At 43.7% G+C, this 23,118-nt stretch overlaps 1 protein-coding gene across 1 annotated transcript in view; it reads left to right on the top strand.

Moving 5' to 3' along the window:
* Positions 1-5,724: 5,724 nt before the first annotated feature.
* B4GALNT2 (beta-1,4-N-acetyl-galactosaminyltransferase 2) overlaps positions 5,725-23,118 on the top strand; it is a 52,322-nt gene continuing 34,928 nt past the window's right edge. The window contains exon 1 of the mRNA XM_032616712.1: positions 5,725-5,801. Within this exon, the coding sequence (XP_032472603.1) occupies positions 5,788-5,801 (14 nt within the window). The 5' untranslated portion in view covers positions 5,725-5,787. The remainder of the gene's footprint in view (positions 5,802-23,118) is intronic.

Genomic DNA, 23,118 nt, shown 5'->3' with positions numbered 1-23,118 from the left:
CAGGCAGCAAACACACACACACACACACACACACACACACACACGCACACGAGCACATTAATATAACTTACAAACTCTGCCCGGGACGGCGACCAGGAAGTACTGGGTGCTACAAGGACACCAAAAGAAGAATTTGACCTGGTCCCTGTGTTACCGAGTCCAAGCTCGCTCTGCTCACCGCACGACTGGCCAGTGAATCGGAGGTGTTGAGGCAAGGAATATGACTTTATTCGGAAAGCCGGCAGACTAGAGTCTCTGAAAAACCATCTTATATGGGTCTGGCTGCCAGTTTCTCTTACAGTATCAGAGAGGGAGAGGCAGTAAGGAAGAAAAAGTAAAAGGGCCATCAGTCTTGCAAAACAGCTGCTGGAATGGCCAGCTTCAGGGAGGAGATGTGTTAGTTTCTTTTTTCTTGCAGCCATTCACAGGTGGGCAGGGTTTCCTGAGGCAGGTATGATTATAATAACAAAAGCAACGAAAAACAAAGGTTAAAGTCAAAGAAACAGGTCGAACGAGGAGTCCGATTTAGCTACACCTGCTCTGGAAAAGGCCACTTTGAGGAAGTGACATTTAACCAGAGACTGAAAATAAAAGCCAGACAAAAGAAGCATGGAGGATTGGAGGAGTCTTTCGGGGAGAAGGAATAGCATGTGAGACCTTGAACAACCTTTGAGCCTCACCAAGATCAGAGCCTAATTTATTTAGGACCTTGCCTCCTTGAGGGCCCAACCCTGTATATCTAGAGCTTAATTCTTATTCTGGAGCAAATGACACCACTTGCCTTTTGAGATTATGGCAAGCCAGGTGTTGGAGGAGGTAATCAAGAGGACATGGCCTCTGGTTGACCCTCGAGGTGGACGTAGGCAGCTCCTCGCCCCCTCCCCTGTCCTTGGAAGGTACACTCTGTACATTGTTCCCACAGCGAGAGCCATTCCAAGGACACAGCCTTGAGAGAGCAAGGTGGTGTTGGGACCATCAACAACCGTATACGATTGAACTCTGTTAAGGCCGCTATATAAACTTAAGATTCTGGCAGATGGATGCTGAGATCTACTTGCCTTGCTGCTGCTCAAGACAAGCCTTGTAAGTTCCCTTGCTTAGTAAAATTGCCAGCTACCAGTCTGGAGTGGTCTGCTGCTTTCTTCAGTCGCTTCTTGCCCTCCGTGTACACGGGCCAGTTTGCAAACCAACACCAGGGTATTTTGTCCCTGCTCCTTCAGTCCTTAGAACAGCTGACCCCCATCTTCTTTTTTTTTTTAATTTCAACATAGGACTTCCCTGGTGGCTCAGTGATTAAGAATCCACCTGCCAATGCAGGGGACACGGGTTCGAGCCCTGGACCAGGAAGATCCCACATGCCACAGAGCAACTAAGCCCGAGAGCCACAACTACTGAACCCCGTGCGCCTAGAGCCTGAGGCCCGCGCACTGCAGCGAAGAGTAGCCCCTGCTCGCTGCAACTAGAGAAAGCCGGAGCGCAGCAATGAAGACCCAGTGCAACCAAAACTAACTAAATAAATATATAAAAATAATTTCAGCACACATTTATTGAGCATCAGCGAGGACTAGATTTGGGGAGGAGGAAGGGCTAGTGACTATGTGGATAAGAAAGCAATTCCACCACTCAAGGTAATCATCCACTCAGTCAATGAACAGTGCCTAGTTTGTGCAATTTGCTGTACAGCAGTAATTAACACAACACTGTAAATCAACTATACATCAATTTTTTAAAAAAAGAGCTTGGCCTTTGACCCAGTGACACCAGTAATGGAGGTGGGTGTAATGGACACTAGGAGTGGCTAGAATAACCAAGCACAGAGGAGGTTCAAATGACTTAAGAACTTGCCAATTTATCAAGTGACAGCCAGAAATGGGCCCACACATAGGGAGAAGTGGAGGTCTTGTTATGGTGGTAAAATATATAGTAACCAGCCACCATGAAAAAGCCTGAAGTCATCCTGGGAGAGGCTACCCTCAGGCTGGCCCAGACAGCACCTGGTGTAAGATGTGCACAGACCTGGCCACATGTTAGGGCTCCAGGTAGACGGGAGGGGCCGTTTCTTCCCTATGTCTCAGGGCAACAGCGAACACTGCTTGGCTCTGGGTCTAGACACCCAGGGACCACAGCCAGGCTTTTGCCATGGGGAACTGGTGTTTAAACCCCTGGCTAATCAAGCTGAAAACCAGCAAACGTCCTCACTTAGCTAACTTTCCCTTCCTGCCCATCACAAAGAATGCACCCTGGAACCAAAATCACAGGTCACAATGTTACCGAAGAAAAGTTCTGTGTCCAGTGCACAATGAGGCCAAGCTGAGGCTTTGGAGTTCGGAGCAGAGAAAGGTTTATTTCAGAGCCAAGCAAGGAGAATGGATGGCTCGTGCTCCAAAACCCCTAACTCCCCAATGGTTTTGGGGGAGAAGATTTTCTAGGCAAAATTTGGGGTGCGGGCTGCAGTGTGTGTGACTTTATTCCGATTGGCTGGTAGTGAGGTAATGGTTGGTGTTCCAGGAATTGAGACAGGCTGGGATTTGGGACCTGGGACACTTTGCTGCAGTGCTTGCACCTGGACAAAAGTCTCCTCAAGCAACAAAATACAAACTATAAGAGACTAAAAACAACTGTGTCCGTGTGCAGTTGGGGCAAATTATGGACAAGATACAAAAAGATGAAAAAAAAACCCCAGCTGCCATCTCTGAAGAGTGGGAGCAAATACCAGGATGTTGGGAGCAAAAGCAGGGTACTGCGCATGCCCCCTGCACTCAACACAGCCAAAAGGGTGGGTAAACCTCCTAAGCCACCCCTTTGGCTAGACCCCTGGACACACCCCCTACCCTCACCCCCTGTAAGGGACCAGGTCATCCCGCCTCGTCTCTCCTCTGGAGCCGGAAAGGGAACCTGTTACTTGTTTTCGCTCCCCCTCCCTGCTGCAGCAGGGGCCCCAATAAAGCCTTGCCTGAATTTCCTGTTTGGCCTCTTAATCAATTTCTATTGATGGGGGAAGACCAAGAACCCTGGTTGGCAACAGAATCTTGTGTTCAGCCTGAAGTTACCACCTCCGCTTGGGTGGGGGCCTTACTTCCTGTAGAAGAACTCAAAGGTATTGTTATGCATATTCCCTGAGGGGGAACCAGGATCTTGCCCCATCGCTGCACTATAGTTTCTTGAGAGTTCCTCCTTTGTTTCTGCATTCCCTATCTCCTTATTTGAATCTGCTCTTTGGTACTCAGGGAAGGTCTAGAAGGCTGAAGCCTTTATCCTGCAAATATGAAATGGGGGACCTGATCAACTATACTTCAATAAAATTAAAAAAAAATAAAAAGTTTCAAAAAAAGAAAAGAAATAGGGGACACCCAAAAGGCTTTTGTGCCCAGGAGGACCCCACAGGGTCCTTCTCGGTTCAACAATACTTCTGTGAGGCAAGAGTTAATCTGGCTGAATTAATCCAGTCCCACTTCCAAGTCACAAGAAGAGCTCCCCATTTAGATAGAGCTGGGGGGGTGGCGGTAGAGTGGAGTCAGCACTGGCCTTAGAGACACAACTCCTGGGTGCAAGTCCTAGCTCGAGGCTGGCCACAAAAGTTTGAACAAGTCATGAAATCTCTCACAGGCTGGGTGTTCACATCTGCGAAGCGGTTCACAGCTTTATTATCCGTTGAATTAAGAAGGACAATGCATGTGAAAGCCCTTGGTAAACGGTGAGGTGTTTTTATTACATGTACGTGGCAAATAGTAAAACGTACAACGCTTTGCTGTTTAGTCTTGCCCGGGGAAGCATAGTATCCCTTTCACAGCTATTCCTAGAAAATAGTTACCTATAATAGCTTCAGAACTCTCTCCAGCAGGGTTTCTCTTTTCTGCTGGCTGCTGAGAAGCTCTGAGCCGAATTTGGGACTCACCTGCAGCAAGGTCGTAGATCCCTCTGGTAGCAGATCTCTTTCCAGACTTATTTTGTTTGATTGATTGACTGTCATTTTTCTCTTTTATTTGCACGACATTCTATTTTATGTCTCTGTCTTAAATTCCTTTTTGGGACACGGCAGGGTATAAGTAAGGACGTACTATATACACATAGAAACACCGGTCATTTTGCAAGCATTTTAAATGCCTTTGTTTTATTTGTAAAAAATAAATTTATTTATTTTATTTATGTAGTTTTGTCTGTGTTGGGTCTTTGTTGCTGCGCTGGGGCTTTCTCCAGTTGTGGCGATCTGGGGCTACTCTTCGTTGGGGTACTCGGGCTTTTTACTGTGGTGGCTTCTCTTGTTGCGGAAAATGGGCTCTAGGCGTGTGGGCTTCAGTAGTTGTGGCGCATGAGCTCAGTAGTTGTGGCTCGCAGACTCTAGAGCGCAGGCTCAGTAGCGTGGTGCAGGGGCTCAGTTGCTCCGTGGCATGTGAGATCTTCTCGGACAAGGGCTCGAACCCGTGTCCCCTGCATTGCAGGTAGATTCTTAACCACGGTGCCACCTGGGAAGCCCAGTGCCATTGTTTTGTCTAGTTTAAAGCAAGGTTATGTTTGTGACTTAAGCTGGGTCATAGTAAAATACAGTACAATCGCACTTGAGATGAAGCACAGGGAGCCGCCCAGCACCGCACCTGGCTTATGAAAAGGTTCCGGCAAATGCTAATTCCATGTGAAATTCCCCTGACTCGTCCAGACACAGAGGCATTAAGTGGCTGTTAGAGGGTTTCAACCCACTCCAGTCCTCCCCGCGTCTTTTGCCGGAACTGTTCCGGTGGGGTGTGGAGTGCGGAGCGAGGTGGAGGCGGGGCAAAGACGGAACTCTAGCTTGAGCTGCGCGGGAGGCAGTGAGGCTCGCGGACAGGTGGATACGGTTTCAATGGGAAGGAAAGCGAGAGGCCGCGATGGTAGGGAGGCTAGAGGTGGGCGCAGGGATTTTGTTGCTCCTTAAGGTGGAGCGGGAACTCCGTTTACCCACCGAGCGGGAGAAGTGGTCCCAGACCGAGTCTGGGAAGTTGGGAGAGAAGCGCGGGAGCGGGACTGCAGCCCTTGGGTAGGGTGCGCTACGCGTTCGAAGAGCGCTGCGAGGACGGGCTCCGACAGCCCAGGGCTGGTGACCCGCCCGGGAGAAGGGAAGCGCGGGTGCCTCGGGGTAAAACGCCGGGTCCACGCGGTTCTCCGCAGAAAGGCCCCTTCTTTCACCTCGGACCACCAACAAGGTGGCGTCTGGCCGGTGTGGGGGTTCCGCGTACAAGGGACAGAAACTGCTCCACTCGCCCGGTGCTTCCGAGTCACCCAGAACTCACTTCGAATTCCAGCTCTTCCACCTACTAGCTGATCACCCCACTTCTCCTCAGTTTCCCCATCCTAAAAGTGGGGCTAATAACAGCACTCGTCTCTTGGGGCTGTTGCGACGAATAAATGGTACAACGTAAATAAAGCGTTTAGCCCCCAAGCCCTTGCCTAGTATCTATCACAAGCAGGGGCTGTGGTCATTACTGTCACCTTTTCGGCAATTCCCTGGCGGTCCAGTGGTTAGGACTCGGGGATTCCACTGCAGGGGGCACTGGGTTCGATCTCTGGTCCGGGAACTAAGATCCTGCAAGGTGCGGTCGTCCCCAAAAGACCACAAAGATGCTGGGACGGACTGGCGCCAAGCTGGGCGGAAGGCAAGACCCAGGAGGTGGGCGGGGGTTGGTGGTGACGTGACAGGTCCGACCCAAGCTCTCGCGGCTTCCTCTACCCCGGGTCCGTGCCAAGGGCTGGACAATCGGCGGGGTGGCTGCCCGGCTCCACCACCTCGGAACGTGCGAGGCGGCGGGTTTCGGGATGACTTCGTGCGGGTGAGTGTCCCCGAAGCAGAGAAAAGTGGGAGGTCAGACTTGGCCAGCCGGACGCGCCGTCGGGAAGCGGCCAGGTGCGGGGGCCGCGGAAGCCAGGGCCGAGGGAGGGGGCAGCCGGTCTCTAAATTAAGTCCAACCGGTCCCCTGCGTAGGTGGGGCAGCGAGGAGACAGTACCTGGGGACGGTATTGAGAGCCCCTGCTCGTTTTCCAGCGCGGCGCTCCAGGGAGCACTGGTTTTCGAGGTGGAAAATTCGACGTGGAGGCTGCCTCTCGTGCTTGGAGTGCGTAGCGCTGTGGTGCCGAGCGTGGGGGGGAGGCCTGGAACCCGGACGCTCTGACCAGGGCTGGTCATATGGGTCCCTGGTGATGTGGGTCCCCGGCGAGAGGACCGCGGGCTCCGGGCAGTCGGGAAACGTAGGCTGCTCCGTCTTACGCAGCTTCAGAAAACAGCCCTGGGTTTTGGAGTCAGGGGTTTCGAAAAGTAGGTTTTCAGGTTCAGGCGACAGCCTCGAGGCAGAGTGAGCGTCTGTTTTGGGGCTCCGGGCGCTAAAGCCTCTAAGGAATAGCATGTTAATTAACGGGGGAAAAGTAGACTTGGAGGGCTCATTTAGTTTTTATAAACCAGGAAGAAGGATCAGAAATACATTTTGTGCCTTTTATCCCCAAAGTTTACTTTTTCTTTTTCAAAACTAGAACGATCATTTAACGCTAACAAGGAAGGTGTCTCCCGACAATGCAAAAACGTGCTGGTCAGATGATGTTTTATGAGCACTAAAATGAAGCACACGTTGTACAGAGGCTGTGGCGGAGCGAGGGGAAGGAGGCAGCCCTCGTGTCGCCGAAAGTCCCTGGCTAAGGCTTTCATTCCAGCACCTTCCTCATTGCCTCACCCCACATTCCTGGTGCCAACGAATTTAACGCTGGCAAGTCCTCGGCAAACTTGACTTTCCTTTCACATATGGGCAGCTGGAACCGTGAACCAAAGGTCTGGGTTTTAAATGATGTTGTTGCTGTTTAATTTACATCTCTATGATCTTAAGGCGGCTGACCTTTGTGGCCGTGGGGAAGTAACGTTTCTTCCTCCGAAGAAACTATTTATTTTCTTTGCCTTTTTAGTTTTCTTTTTTATTAAAAAGTATCTGGCTTTGGGGCTTCCCTGGCGGCGCAGTGGTTGGGAGTCTGCCTGCCGATGCAGGGGACACGGGTTCGTGCCCCGGTCCGGGAAGATCCCACATGCCGCGGAGCGGCTGGGCCCGTGAGCAATGGCCGCTGAGCCTGCGCTTCCGGAGCCGGTGCTCCGCAACGGGAGGGGCCACAGCAGTGAGAGGCCCGCGTACCGCAAAAAAAAAAAAAAGTATCTGGCTTTGAAGTAGGTATTTCTGATTTTTGTCCGAGATAGGCTAGTTGACTCCAACACACCCTACCAACCCAGGAAATGATCACTACAGTAGCACGCAGTAAACTCAGTAAATGTTAGGGTTTTTTTGCATGTTAGTAAGTTTTATTTAAAACTAAAATGCCAGTGACTTAGACTAGCTGGCAGGAATAATCTAGATTTTCATATTTTTTATTCTTCGGTAATAGCGCAGGACCTTCATCGGCAAATGCAGCACGTGGCATATGAGTCAGGGGAAATGAAGCAGCGTTTTGTTGAGCAGGGTGTCTCCAAAAACAGTTTTCAGACTGATGGGAAATACAGACAAGAGTGCTGTTAGTTGGTAAATTCATTTCATTCCATTCAGTGTGGTGCACTGATTTGTTACGTATAGGCCCTGTTCTAGACTGTGCCACTAGTGTTCACCGAAGCACTCTTTGAAGAATTATGTCCATGCCATGGTTGTGGAAATGGAGAATGAAATGAAGTTTGCCCAAGGACTACAATGGAAGGAGCAGGTTGGAATCCAACTCCATTTGGGGATAAAGCCAATATTTTTTTGATTGTGTGGGACATTTTATTCATAATATCTCATTCCACAAAAGTTTGATAACCCTACCACGTGCGAGGCATCATACTAGGTACTGGGAATACAACTGACACGACCTCTTGGAGAAGTTATGACTCTAGCGTATTTGACATCATCAGCTGATCATTTTTTAATACTCCCCTTCTCTATAGGACAGAATTATTTTCAGTAATAATATGTAATACCAATGATAATCAGCGTTGTCTTGCTTTCTTTTCATTTGAAGACGATTTTAAAAAACTACAATTTTTAAAGATATGCAAACTGGGTAAAATATTTTATGTATGAATTAATCCATACGTGGTAAATTCACACTTACCAGACAAAATATACTTGGCAGTCTGCACTGTTTCAAATTTTAAACACTAGTGAAAAACTCAAAGTGGTCACACGAATGGCCGAATTGCAGTAACTGATGCTTGGTTTCATCTTTAAAATCGCTGTGCTATTAGTGTTTATTTCACAACTATTGCGTAGATGGAGGAATGAGTAGCACCCACTAGGTTAGGGGCACAAACTTCTCCCTAAGCCAGCTTGAACAATTCTGAATGTTATATATTTACTCTGATTGCAAGTTTACTCTTGAAAGGAGCCTATGTTGCTGAGCCAGGTAGTATGTTAAAATCTCACACCATGATTGTGGATATGTCTATTTCTCCTTTGAATTCTTTCAGGATTTTGCTTTATGTATTTTGAGGCTATGTTATTAGAATAAAGAATTGTTATCTCTTCCTGTGAACTGAATATGTTATAACTTGAGGTATTTGTGGTTTTGGCTTTTTGTCTCAAAAGTCTACTTCATTTGATATTAATATAAAGATGTCAACTTTATCTTTGTTACACTTGGTATATTTATCTTTCTTTTTACTCTCAGTGTTTCTATATCACTGTTTTAGTTGTGTCTGCTGCAAACTGTGTATAATTGGGCTTCTTTTTTCCATCCGGTCTGATTACCTTATGTTTTAATTGGAGCATTTAACTCAATGAGTGCTTTCTATTTGTTCTACCTGGTCTATGTTCTTCTCTTTTTCTGTGCTATTGTGTATTATTTTTTTATTATCCCATTTTCCTATTGAATATTATTTCTTATTTGTACTACTTCTATAGTAGTTACTCTATAGATTATAACATATTCTTGACCTATCATAGTCTAAAATTACTTGGTATTTTTAATCTTCTTCCTAGACAATGCGAAGACCTTGGAACGATTTTAATCTGTTTGCTGCCTTTCCTGATTTACATGTCATTACTTTACCCTTTTTCGGTTGTAGTGTGCTTTATGATTTTTTTTACTGTTTTGTTTAGGAACAAAACACTTAATTTACACAGTCAGTAGTCATCTAGACGTACCCACTTATTTGTCATTTTTATTTCTCTTCCTTCTTTCCTTATGATCTTCCTTCTGGAGTAATTTGCCTTTAGTAGTTACTTTAGTGCAAGTATACTGGTGACAGATTCCCTCAAATGTTGCTTGTCTGAAAATGCCTTTATGGGCACCTTCGTTTTTGAATAGTTCTGATGGTATAGAAGATATTTCAGTGTCTCTGGCTTCCCGTATAATCTGCTGGAAAGTTAACTAACAATCTCTTATATTTTATTTATTTATTATTATTACTTTTTGCGGTATGCGGGCCTCTCACTGTTGTGGCCTCTCCCGTTGCGGAGCACAGGCTCCGGACGCGCAGGCTCAGCGGCCATGGCTCACGGGCCCAGCCGCTCCGCGGCATGTGGATTCTTCCCGGACCGGGGCACGAACCCGTGTCCCCTGCATCGGCAGGCGGACTCTCAACCACTGCGCCACCAGGGAAGCCCTCCCTTAATATTTATTAGCTCCTTCTTTGGTGCATAGGCAACAGCCTCCACAGTATGGAATCCAGCTTCTTCCAATTTCTTCACATCATTGGCATGTATGCCACATTGCTCTAATCGAGAAATAGGTTGTGGGTCAAAGCTCTCTCCTTCCACTGAAGTATCTGCATTTGCTTCAAGCTGTATCTGCATAGCCACTACTTAGTGTTCAATACTCCGCCTGCAGCGTAACTCGCCCCGGGCGGGCTGCGGGCTCTGACTACAGTCCGCCGGACCCGCGCGCGCCCGACCCCGGACGGACTGCAGACCCGCTCGCCTGTGCGCCACTTCTCTACACCCTTGCTCCGGCCTTCTGCATGAAACCCAGGCGAGTTTCAGCTCCTAACTGCGCTCCTGGGGCGCGTCTCAGATCTCTTCAGGCCTCGGTCTCAGGCGGCAGCTCCCACTCCGTCTGCCGCTCTTATTTTATTTTTTTATTGAAGTAGAGTTGATTTACAATGCTGTGTTTCAGGTGTACAGCAAAGCGATTCAGTTATACATATACATATATATATATATTCTTTTTCAGTTTCTTTTCCATTATAGGTTATTACAAGACACTGAATATAGTTCCTTGTGCTATACAGTAGGTCCTTGTTGTTTATCTTCTTTATATATATCAGCGTATATCTGTTAATCTCAAATTCCTAATTTATTCCTCCCGCCCCTCCGCCTGCCTTGGCAGTTAATAGTCTGACTTATCTTCCAGTCTTGTCTAATTGTCTGTTAAATTCATCCACTTAACTTTTCAATAGTGTTATTTTATTTTGTATTTCTAAAATTTCTGTCTGTTTCCTTTTGTATTCTCCAATTTTGTGTTAAAATTCTCAATAGTTAATTTACAGTTCTTTAATACTAAGTCTATTTACTTTACAATATATGTCTGATAACTCCAGTATCTGAAGCCCTGTGTTTTTATTGCCTTATTTTCCTCTTTTTAAAAATGCTATCTCCACATGTGCCAAACAACGTCTTTACAAAATAGTTCGTGAAAATAATCTGAGACCTAGGATAACTTCTGCCAGAGATGATTTATGTTTTGTTCTGCTAGGCACTGGGTTCACTAGCAATGTGGGATTGCCTCAATCCAACTTCAAGAGATGATGGGAAGCCTTATGGCCATGCCTGGGAATTCCTATCTGATTCTGGTTCACTCCTCCGAGGTGTAAGCCATTGGAGTTCCAATGCAAAGCAAAGGGGATTCACCAGGAACTGCCCCGCCCCCCCGCCCATCTCCACTCACGGTGGATCTTGGACTCTAACGTTTATTCCCTTAACCCCAAGGGGCTGAGATAAACATGCTCAGCCTGTGAGCCGCCCACTTAGGAATCAGCAAACACATGCAGAGGAAAAAGTAGCCTCCATTCTTAGCCTCCGTTATCTCTTGAATGCAGTTCCAGTAATTCTTTACTGTCTTGGTAGCCATCTGATCCTTTCAGGCAGATTTGTTGCTGTACTTGTTCAGCTTTTCTAGTTGTCATCAGTGAGAAGGTTGGTCTGAATTGCCCATCAATTGTTATTGGAGGCAGAAGTCTCTTTTGCCTCTAAGGCTCTTAGACTAGCCAGTAGAGGAGGCAGGAGCTCCATCAGAATGTTTTTCTGACTTTCTACCAATCACAGTAGAGGATGGGGTATAGCCAATTCTAATTTAGTTCAAGGAAAAAAGGATAATGTTATCTGTGTTCTTAATATAGTGAAGCGATTCATAGGTATTATATAATTACATAATAACTCATAGTTGTTATGTAAATAATTTGACTAAGTTTCTATTACTTGCAACCAAAAATTCCTGACTAAAATATTTAAAAGTAGTGTGTATATATCACCTTTGCCCACAATTTCACCAAACCTTTTTGGTTATTTATTTATAATTAATTAATTAATTAACATATTTATTTTATTTATTTGGCTTTGTTGGGTCTTCGTTGCTGCGCGTGGGCTTTCTCTAGTTGCAGCGAGCGGGGGCTACTCTTCGTTGTGGTGCGCGGGCTTCTCATTGCGGTGGCTTCTCTTGCTGCGGAGCACGGGCTCTAGGCGCACAGGCTTCTTAGTCGTGGCATGTGGGCTCAGTAGTTGTGGCTCACGGGCTATAGAGTGCAGGCTCAATAGTTGTGGCGCTAGGGCTTAGTTGCTCTGCGGCATGTGGGATCTTCCCTGACCAGGGCACGAACCAGTGTCCCTTGCATTGGCAGGCGGATTCTTAACCACTGTGCCACCAGGGAAGTCCCACCCTTTTTGGTTATTAACTTAATAGGCATAAAATGCTACTTCAGGGCTTCCCTGGTGGTGCAGTGGTTGAGAGTCCGCCTGCCGATGCAGGGGACACGGGTTCGTGTCCGAGTCCGGGAAGATCCCACATGCCGCGGAGCTGCTGGGCCCGTGAGCCATGGCCACTGAGCCTGCGCGTCCGGAGCCTGTGCTCCGCAACGGGAGAGGCCGCAGCGGTTTGAGGCCCGCGTACCGCAAAAAAAAAAAAAAAAAAAAGCTACTTCAGTGTTATTTTCAATATCAATCTTTTTAACTTATAGGTGAGAACAAATATTTTCCTGTGTGTCCACCTGCTAAATGTACTTATTCTTTGGTCAGTCATTTCTTCATATTCTGTGCCCATTTATTACTTGGTGTCTTGGTGCTTTTCTCATAGGTAAATTAAGATTAAACCTTTGCTCTCATATTTGTTAGGAACCATTTCAGTAGTCTAATACTACCCTTTTGATTTCAGTTTTTTTTTTTCACTGTGCAGACATTTTAAAAAGTTCTGATGCATCTTTCAATATTTAAATCTTTCTCTTTGTAGATGTTTCTATGCTGTCAAAGTGTCATGGTTCACAAAGGGATTATTGTAATAAAGCACGCAGACTCATGAGACTACTTTTTTAGACAGAAGGAAAATCTTGACTAATTGGTTTCCACTGTCTCCAGAGACAGCTTAACATCAGACCCTACTTGCTCGGGTACAAGAGTGCTTTGGGGCAATGAGAATCACCACCTTTGACTGAGGACTCAGGCTGCCTCTCTAGTTTCTGCCTGGTCCCAAAGCTCTCTGTACTTGGACTAGGAGAACCACTTGGCAGGGTTAACAGCTTCACCTGGCTTGAAGGGACAAGTTGCCATCAGCTGATACACATGACAAGCTCATTTCCTTATTTCTCACTGACTTTATAAATTGGATTTTGGCCCTTTTTCGAATGTTTCTCAGATATGGTCCAACCAGCATAGCAGACCCATACAATTATAATTTTAATATCCCCACATAAGCAGTGTGATTTTAACAGTGTAGAACATTTGTAGTCGTCTGTTAAAAATTCGGCTGTTGAACATTTTATTAGGAATCTCCTACCGAACAATTCCTATTAATGACTGCATCACAAAATGCTGTCCCTAGCTGGAACCAGCTTTGATAAATCAAAACTCCAAGCTGAAAGGACGATCAGATGGTTGAAACTTGACTAAGAGGAAGTAAAGGCCTTTTTTCTGCGGGCATGTCTGTAACTTGAATAGTTTAAATATATCTATCTTATTCTGAATGCCATTTTAGAAAATTCAGATGTTACAGAAATATATAACAAAATAGTGAAAATTCCACATAAAATTACACTCAAGTATTTCTGGACTTTGTTTGTTTGTTTTTAATATTTATTTGGCTGCATCAGGTCTTAGCCACGGCACACGATATCTTTTGTTGCGGCACGTGGGCTTCTCTCTAGTTGTGGTGCTTGGGCTCTAGAGTGCTCGGGCTCAGTAGATGTGGCGCGGCGAGCTCTCTAGTTGCTGCGCAGAGGCTTAGTTGCGGTGTGTGGGCTTAGTTGCCCCTTGGCATGTGAGATCTTAGTTCCCCAACCAGGGATCAAACCTGCGTCCCCTGCATTGGAAAGCGGATTCTTAACCACTGGACCACCAGGGAAGTTCCAAGTATTTCTGGACTTTGGTTTATTCCATTTACCTATATGCTTATTCTTGAATCAGTAACATGCTTTTAGTTAACTCTAGCTTTACAATAATTTTATTCTCTAGTAGTATGGCTCTCCTTATGTATAATATTTTCCTTGCTATTCTCATGTGTTACTTCATTTTGAGTCATTTTGACAAATGAAAAAAAATTTTGTTGTGTGTTCATTTATGTAGTTATTGTATTGAATTTATACATTAATATAGGGTGAAGTTCCATTTTCACAGTGTGGAATTATTCTAGTCAAGAATAAGAAATTTATCTCCATTTATTTGTACTTCCCTAATATACTGGTTTTTCTTAATTCTTTTATTTATCTATCTATCTATCTATCTATTTATTTATTAATGGCTGCGTTGGGTCTTCGTTGCTGCGCGTGGGCTTTCTCTAGTTGCACAGAGCGGGGGCTACTCTTCATTGTGGTGTGTGGGCTTGTCACTGTGGTGGCTTCTGTTGTTGCGGAGCATGGGCTCTAGGCGTGGGCTTCAGTAGTGCAGCACACAGGCTCGGTAGTTGCAACGTGTGGGCTCTGTAGTTGTGGCTTGCGGGCTTAGTTGCTCCCTGGCGTGTGGGATCTTCCTGGACCAGGGATAGAACCCGTGTCCCCTGCATTGGCAGGCGTATTCTTGACCACTGCGCCACCAGGGAAATCCCTCTCATTACGTTTTGACTCATGGTTGTTGGCTTATAGAAAACTGGGTAATGTAGTGTTTAAAAGTGTGGTCTGAAAAAAAAAAAAAGTGTGGTCTGGTTTTGAATCCTGCATCTAACACCAACCAACTGTGCAAGCTGCTTTCGCCCTCAGCTAATTCATCTGTTAATTGGGTGCAGTAATGGAACGTCTTTATTATGTTGTGAGAATTAAATACACACAAAGCTCTTGGCAGAGGGGTAAAACATAGTAGGTGCTCACTAGATTATAACTATAATTATTATTATTTTTAAAATATTTATTTTGTAACTAGCTACCTTACTAAAATCTCAGTTTCTAATAGTTTCCCATTTAAAACATTTTAGTTGTTCCAAATATGCAATTACTATGTATTGTAAATAATTATATTTTTAATTACCCTTTTAGTTATATATCTTTTTTAGTCCATAAGCTAATTTTATTGCATTTATTAATACTTTCATGATAATATTAAAAAATAGCAGTGGGCATTCTTATCTTGTCCCTGGATATAATGGAGTTTTGCATAATGCTGGCTTTGGCTTGAAAGGTAAATCTTTTGCCATGTTAAGAAAGCATCCACCTATGCATATTTTACCTGAGGAATTTTTACTTAATTGCTTATAAATCCCAAAGTTTTATTTTTAAAATCGTCAAACTAAAGAAAGCTTGAGACAATGTTGCTGAATACTCATACACCCTGCACCTAGATCCACCTAGAGGAATATTTTACCACATTTGCTTTCTCTCTCACCCCTACTTTCAAATGGCTGAACCATTGAAAAGAATTTTCAGACATCTTAACACTTCACCCGTAAATACTTGAGCAGACTTCTAAGAATAACAGCATTCTCCTATATAATCATAATATAATGATCTCACCTAAAACAAATGAACAATTCCCTAACATGATCTAATATTCAGCCCATGCTCAAATGTTCACAATTGTCCCCTAAATGGCTTTTTAAATTTATTTTATTGAAGTATAGTTGATTTACAATGATGTGTTAATTTCTGCTGTACAGCAAAGTGATTCAGTTATACATAACATACATTCTTTTTTTTACATTCTTTTCCATTATGGTTTATCACAGGATATTGAATATAGTTCCCTGTGCTATACAGTAGGACCTCGTTGCTTATCCATTCTATATATAATAGTTTGCACCTTCTAATCGTAAACTCCCAATCCTTCCCTCCTCCACCCCCCTCCCCCTTGGCAACCACAAGTCTGTTCTCTATGTCTGTGAGTGTTTTTTTCTTTTGGTTGCTCTGTGCGGCCTTGTGGGATCTCAGTTCCATGACTAGGGATTGAACTGAGGCCATGGCATTGAAAGCACAGAATCCTAACCACTAGGCCACCAGGGAACTCCCCTGTGAGTCTGTTTCTGTTTTGTAGATAAGTTCATTTGTGTCATATTTTAGATTCTACATATGATTAGCATATGATATTTTTCTTTGTCTGACTTACTTCACTTAGTGTGATAATCTCTAGGTCCAATCAACATGCTGCGAATGGCATTATTTCATTCTTTTTTATGGCCAAGTAGTATTCCATTGTGTGTGTGTGTGTGTGTGTGTGTGTGTGTGTGTGTTATATACATATATACCACATCTTCTTTTATCCATTTATCTATCAATAGACATTTAGATTGCATCCATGTCTTGGCTATTGTAAATAGCACTATTGTAAATAGTGCTGCAGTGAACATTGTGGTGCACGTGTCTTCTCGAATTATAGCTTTCTCCGAATATTTGCCCAGGAGTGGGATTGCAGGATCATATGGCAACTCTATTTTTAGTTTGAGGAACCTCCATACTGTTTTCCGTAGTGGCTGCACCAATTTACATCTCAACCAACAGTGTAGGAGGGTTCTGTTTTCTTCACATCCTCTGCAGCATTTGTTATTTGTAGATTTTTAAGTTGTGGCCATTCTGACTGCTGTGAGGTGGTACCTCACTGTAGTTTTGATTTGCATTTCTCTAATAATTAGTGCTAAATGTCTTTCAAAACTGTTTTTTGAAACAATGATCCAGTCAAAGTTCACACATTGCATTTTGTTGTTTGATCTTTTTAGTCTCCTTAAACTATCAAAAGCTATCCCATCCCTCCACTTTTTTCTTTTTTCTCTTTTCATAGCATTGTCTTTTTGAAGAGTCCAGGCCAGTTGTCTTACAGAACGTTCCATGTCCTGATGTGTCTGATAGTTGTTGATGGTGTTATTCAGTTTGCTTTTTTATCTGCTGTTATTTCCTATAAACTGGTAGTGAGGTCTCTGAGTCTTGATTACATTTTGATTGAACAGTTTTGGCATTAATACTCCATAAGTGATTTGTGTGCTTCATATCACGTCATATCAGGGGGACATTTTGTTAGGCTGTCTCACTATTAGTGATGTTCATTTGGATCACATGGTTAAGGTAGTGACTACCTGATCATTCCATTGTAAAGGTGAGTTTTTTTCTCTTTGTAAATAGTAAGCAATCTGGACGTTGGCACCATTCAATATCCTGCTCCCCAACAGCTTTCCACCCGCTGGTTTTAACATGCATTGATGGTCCTGGCCAGAATCATTTATTACATTGGCGGTAGCAAAGTGGTGATTTATTTCTCTAATTCTATCATTTCTCCTACATACATTAATTTTCATTTTTTTTATAAAGAGGAGCTTTTTTCCTTCAATGGAAGATTAAGATTTCAATTACAGAAAAATTGATAAAATATATTTGCATGCAAAAATATAAGCAAAGAAAAAAGGGAAAAGTTCTGGAGGTCCATTGTACAACAATGTGAACAATATACTTAACGTTACTGAGCTGTACACTTAGAAATGGTTAAGGTGGTAAACTTTATGTTTATTCCCACAATTAAACATTTTTTTTAAAGAAAAAAGACAAGTGACAAATTGGGAAAGACAACCTTAGCTATTTACACCACAGACAAAAGGTGAATATCTCTATACATCAAGAGCTTCTAAAATTAGGGAAGGAAAAGCCTGTAGAAGAATGCGCTAGAGCAGGGCTTCTCCAATTGTGGGCCGTAGAATCCCGAAGGTCCCAGTGACCCTCAGGGAGTCTGCAAGGTGACAACTATTTCATGATAATAGTAAGATGCTACTTGCTTTTTTCACTGTGCTGACATTTGCACTGATGATGCAAAGGCAATGATGGGCAAAACTGCTGCTGGTACCTTAGCTTGAACTGGTGGGAGTTGTACTTTCCCACCACACTCAGGGAAAAAAACCAGTTTACTTCAGAATATCCTTGATGAAACAGTAAAATCGATTGATTTTTTTTTTTAAGTGTCAATTTTAAGTAGATTTTTTTTTTTTTTTTTTTTTTTTTAAAATTAATTCATTTATTTATTTATTTTTTTTGGCTGTGTAGGGTCTTCGTTTCTGTGCGAGGGCTTTCTCTAGTTGCAGCGAGCGGGGGCCACTCTTCATCGCCGTGCACGGGCCTCTCACTGTCGTGGCCTCTCTTGTTGCGGAGCACAGGCTCCAGACACACAGGCTCAGTAGTTGTGGCTCACGGGCCCAGTCGCTCCGTGGCATGTGGGATCTTCCCAGACCAGGGCTCGAACCCGTGTCCCCTGCATTGGCAGGCAGATTCTCAACCACTGCGCCACCAGGGAAGCCCCTTTAAGTAGATTTTTTGATGATAGGTACACGTAAAACATTCCTGACAGAGACTGAAGTGCAGTGATTGTTGTCTCAAGAAAAAGTGCTTGTGCAATTTGAGTAGCGAGCTGAAGTAGCTGCTTTTCTTTTTTTTTAAAACTTATTTATTTTTGGCTGTGTTGGGTCTTCATTGCTGCAGGAGGGCTTTCTTTAGTTGTGGCGAGCAGGGGGCTACTCTTCATAGTGGTGTGTGAGCTTCTCATTGTGGTGGCTTCTCTTGTTACGGAGCACAGGCTCTAGGCGCGTAGGCTTCAGTAGTTGTGGCACGTGAGCTCAGTAGTTGTGGCTCGCGGGCTCTAGAGCACAGTCTCAGTAGTTGTGACACACAGGCTTGGCTGCTCCGTGGCATGTGGGATCTTCCTGGATCAGGGCTCTAACCCGTGTCCCACGCACTGGCAGGTGCATCCTTAACCACTGCCCATCAGGGAAGACCCTGAAGTAGCTGCTTTTTAATGGAAATCTTTTTTTTCTTTTTCTGTTTTTGGCTGCGTTGGGTCTTTGTTGCTGCGCCCAGTCCTTCTCTAGTTGTAGTGAGCGGGGACTACTCTTTGTTGCAGTAAATGGGCTTCTTATTGCCGTGGCTTCTCTTGTTGCCGAGCACTGGCTGTAGAGCGTGGGCTTCAGTAGTTGTGGCTCGCGGGCTCTAGAGCACAGGCTCAGTAGATGTGGTGCACGGGCTTAGCTGCTCCGTGACATGTGGGATCTTCCCGGAACAGGGCTCGAACCCATGTGCCCCGCACTGGCAGGCGGATTCCTAACCACTGCGCAACCAGGGCAGCCCCTGAAGTAGATGCTTTTTAAAGGAAATGTTTTTTGCTTGAAAGAATAAGAATGAATAAGAATAAGCTGGTTGTTCAGACTTCTGTACTGGGTAGATGTCTTCTCAAAAAAATGGACCATGTGATGCACCAGTTGCCAGTATTAGTTGCCAATCATAAAGTTCAAGCTTTCCAAAAAATTAGAACTTTGTAAAACTTATTTCCACCGCAATGAGCTTGACAGTCTTAATATTTAGAGACTTTTCTGATGAGATTGGTGTTGATATTAATGAATGTGAATTCTCGATATTGCATTAAAAATACATCAGCAGGGCTTCCCTGGTGGCGCAGTGGTTAAGAATCCGCCTGCCAATATAGGGGACACGGGTTCGAGCCCTGGTCCAGGAAGATCCCACATGCCGCAGAGCAACTAAGCCCATGCGCCACAACTACTGAGCTCACGTGCTGCAACTACTGAAGCCCTCACGCCTAGAGCCTGTGCTCCGCAACAAGAGAAGCTGCGACAATAAGAAGCCCGAGCACCACAAGGAAAAGTAGCCCCTGCTCGTCGCAACTAGAGAAAGCCAGTGTGCAGCAACAAAGACCCAACACAGCTAATAAATAAATAAATGCATAAGCATTTGGGGGATCAGCATAACTCAGTTAACCAATATTTTCCATATGACTAATGTATAATGTAATAAAATCATGAGTAGGTAAAAGATGCATTCAAAGTCCAAGTCATACCAGTGGATTTTAATGTAACAGTGTACAAAAAATTCATTGACTTAGGGCTGGAAAACGAGAGTCACACGCACACACACACCAAAATTTCCATTACTAAGAGTCAGATTTTGGCTTCAAAACCAGCCCCCAAGAAACCTACCCAAAGCCCCCGAGAAATTACAGGAATTCTAATTTTCTTCTTCTGGGCAACCTTCTCTGGGTCAACCCTCTAAACACCCCTCTCCCAGCATCTTCCATTACTCACCACCCCTCCTCCACCCTCAGCATCACCCCAGACCCTGATTTTCTGATGATGCCCATTCTAACTGGTGTGAGGTGATACCTCATTGTAGTTTGTGTGTGTGTGTGTGTGTGTGTGTGTGTGTGTGTGTGTGTGTGTGGTACGCGGGCCTCTCACTGCCGTGGCCTCTCCCGTTACGGAGCACAGGCTCTGGACGTGCAGGCTCAGCGGCCATGGCTCACGGGCCAAGCCGCTCCGCAGCACGTGGGATCCCCCCGGACCGGGGCACGAACCCGTGTCCCCAGCATCGGCAGGCGGACTCTCAACCACTGCGCCACCAGGGAAGCCCTCATTGTAGTTTTGATTTGCATTTCTCTAATGATTAATGATGTTGAGCATTCTTTCATGTGTTTGTTGGCAGTCTGTATATCTTCTTTGGAGAAATGTCTATTTAGGTCTTCTGCCCATTTTTGGATTGGGTTGTTTGCTTTTTTGATATTGAGCTGCATGAGCTGCTTGTATTTTATGGAGATTAATCCTTTGTCAGTTGCTTCATTTGCAAATATTTTCTCCCATTCTGAAGGTTGTCTTTTGGTCTTGTTTATGGTTTCCTTTGCTGTGCAAAAGTTTTAAGTTTCATTAGGTCCCATTTGTTTATTTTTGTTTTTATTTCCATTTCTCTAGGAGGTGGGTCAAAAAGGATCTTGCTGTGATTTATGTCATAGAGTGTTCTGCCTATGTTTTCCTCTAAGAGTTTGATAGTTTCTGGCCTTACATTTAGGTCTTTAATCCATTTTGAGCTTATTTTTGTGTATGGTGTTAGGGAGTGTTCTAATTTCATACCTTTACATGTACCTGTCCAGTTTTCCCAGCGCCACTTATTGAAGAGGCTGTCCTTTCTCCACTGTACATTCCTGCCTCCTTTATCAAAGATAAGGTGACCATATGTGCGTGGGTTTATCTCTGGGCTTTCTATCCTGTTCCATTGACCTATGTTTCTGTTTTTGTGCCAGTACCATACTGTCTTGTTTACTGTAGCGTTGTAGTATAGTTTGAAGTCAGGGAGCTTGATTCCTCCAGCTCCATTTTTCGTTCTCAAGATTGTTTTGGCTATTCGGGGTCTTTTGTGTTTCCATACAAATTGTGAAATATTTGTTCTAGCTCTGTGAAAAATGCCAGTGGTAGTTTGATAGGGATTGCACGGAATCTGTAGATTGCTTTGGGTAGTAGAGTCATTTTCACAATGTTGATTCATCCAATCCAAGAAAATGGTATACTCTCCATCTATTTGTATCATCTTTAATTTCTTTCATCAGTGTCTTATAATTTTCTGCATACAGGTCTTTTGTCTCCTTAGGTAGGTTTATTCCTAGATATTTTATTCTTTTTGTTGCAATGGTAAATGGGAGTGTTTTCTTAATTTCACTTTCAGATTTTTCATCATTAGTGTATAGGAATGCCAGAGATTACTGTGCATTAATTTTGTATCCTGCTACTTTACCAAAATCATTGATTAGCTCTAGTAGTTTTCTGGTAGCATCTTTAGGATTCTCTATGTATAATATCATGTCATCTGCAAACAGTGACAGCTTTATTTCTTCTTTTCCGATTTGGATTCCTTTTATTTCTTTTCCTTCTCTGATTGCTGTGGCTAGAACTTCCAAAACTCTGTTGAATAATAGTGGTGAGAGTGGGCAACTTGTCTTGTTCCTGATCGTAGTGGAAATGGTTTCAGTTTTTCACCATTGAGGATGATGTTGGCTGTGGGTTTGTCATATATGGCCTTTATTATGTTGAGGAAAGTTCCTTCTATGCCTACTTTCTGCAGGGTTTTTAATCATAAATGGGTGTTGAATTTTGTCAAAAGCTTTCTCTGCATCTATTGAGATGATCATATGGTTTTTCTCCTTCAATTTGTTAATATGGTGTAACACGTTGATTGATTTGCATATATTGAAGAATCCTTGCATTCCTGGAATAAACCCCGCTTGATCATGGTGTATGGTCCTTTTTTTTTTTTTTTTTTTTTTTTGCGGTACACAGCCCTCTCACTGTTGTGGCTGTCCCGTTGCGGAGCACAGACTCCGGACGCGCAGGCTCAGTGGCAATAGCGCACGGGCCCAGCTGCTCCACGGCATGTGGGATCTTCCTGGACCGGGGCACGAACCTGTGTCCCCTGCATTGGCAGGTAGACTCTCAACCACTGCGCCACCAGGGAAGCCCATGTATGATCCTTTTAATGTGCTGTTGGATTCTGTTTACTAGTATTTTGTTGAGGATTTTTGCATCTGTGTTCATCAGTGATATTGGCCTGTAGTTTTCTTTCTTTGTGACATCTTTGTCTGGTTTTGGTATCAGGGTGATGGTGGCCTCACAGAATGAGTTTGGGAATGTTCCTCCCTCTGCTATATTTTGGAAGAGTTTGAGAAGGATAGGTGTTAGCTCTTCTCTAAATGTTTGATAGAATTCACCTGTGAAGCCATCTGGTCCTGGGTTTTTGTTTGTTGGAAGTTTTAAAATCACAGTTCCAATTTCAGTGCTTGTGATTGGTCTGTTCATATTTTCTATTTCTTCCTGGTTCAGTCTCGGCAGGTTTTGCATTTCTAAGAATTTGTCCATTTCTTCCAGTTTGTCCATTTTATTGGCATAGAGTTGCTTGTAGTAATCTCTCATGAGTCTTTGTATTTCTGCAGTGTCAGCTGTTACTTTTCCTTTTTCATTTCTAATTCTGTTGATTTGAGTCCTCTCCCTTTTTTTCTTGATGAGTCTGGCTAATGGTTTATCAATTTTGTTTATCTTCTCAAAGAACCAGCTTTTAGTTTTATTGATCTTTGCTATCATTTCCTTCATTTCTTTTTCATTTATTTCTGATCTGATCTTTATGATTTCTTTCCTTCTGCTAAATTTGGGGTTTTTTTTGTTCTTCTTTCTCTAATTGCTTTAGGTGCAAGGTTAAGTTGTTTATTTGAGATGTTTCCTGTTTCTTAAGGTAGGATTGTATTCCTATAAACTTCCCTCTTAGAACTGCTTTTGCTGCATCCCATAGGTTTTGTGTCATCGTGTCTCCATTGTCATTTGTTTCTAAGTATTTTTTGATTTCCTCTTTGATTTTTTCAGTGATCACTTGGTTATTAAGTAGTGTATTGTTTAGCCTCCATGTGTTTGTATTTTTTACAGATCTTTTCCTGTAATTGATATCTAGTCTCATAGTGTTGTGGTTGAAAAGATACTTGATACGATGGCAATTTTCTTAAATTTACCAAGGCTAGACTGTGACCCAAGATATGATCTATCCTGGAGAATGTTCCATGAACACTTTAGAAAAATGTGTATTCTGCTGTTTTTGGATGGAATGTCCTATAAATATCAATTAAGTCCATCTTGTTTAATGTATCATTTAAAGCTTGTGTTTCCTTATTTATTTTCATTTTGGATGATCTGTCCATTGGTGAAAATGGGGTGTTAACGTCCCCTACTATG

This window comes from Phocoena sinus, chromosome 20, assembly GCF_008692025.1.
Source record: "Phocoena sinus isolate mPhoSin1 chromosome 20, mPhoSin1.pri, whole genome shotgun sequence".
Taxonomy (NCBI): Eukaryota; Metazoa; Chordata; class Mammalia; order Artiodactyla; family Phocoenidae; genus Phocoena; species Phocoena sinus.
This window is presented reverse-complemented; position numbering and strand designations above follow the sequence as displayed.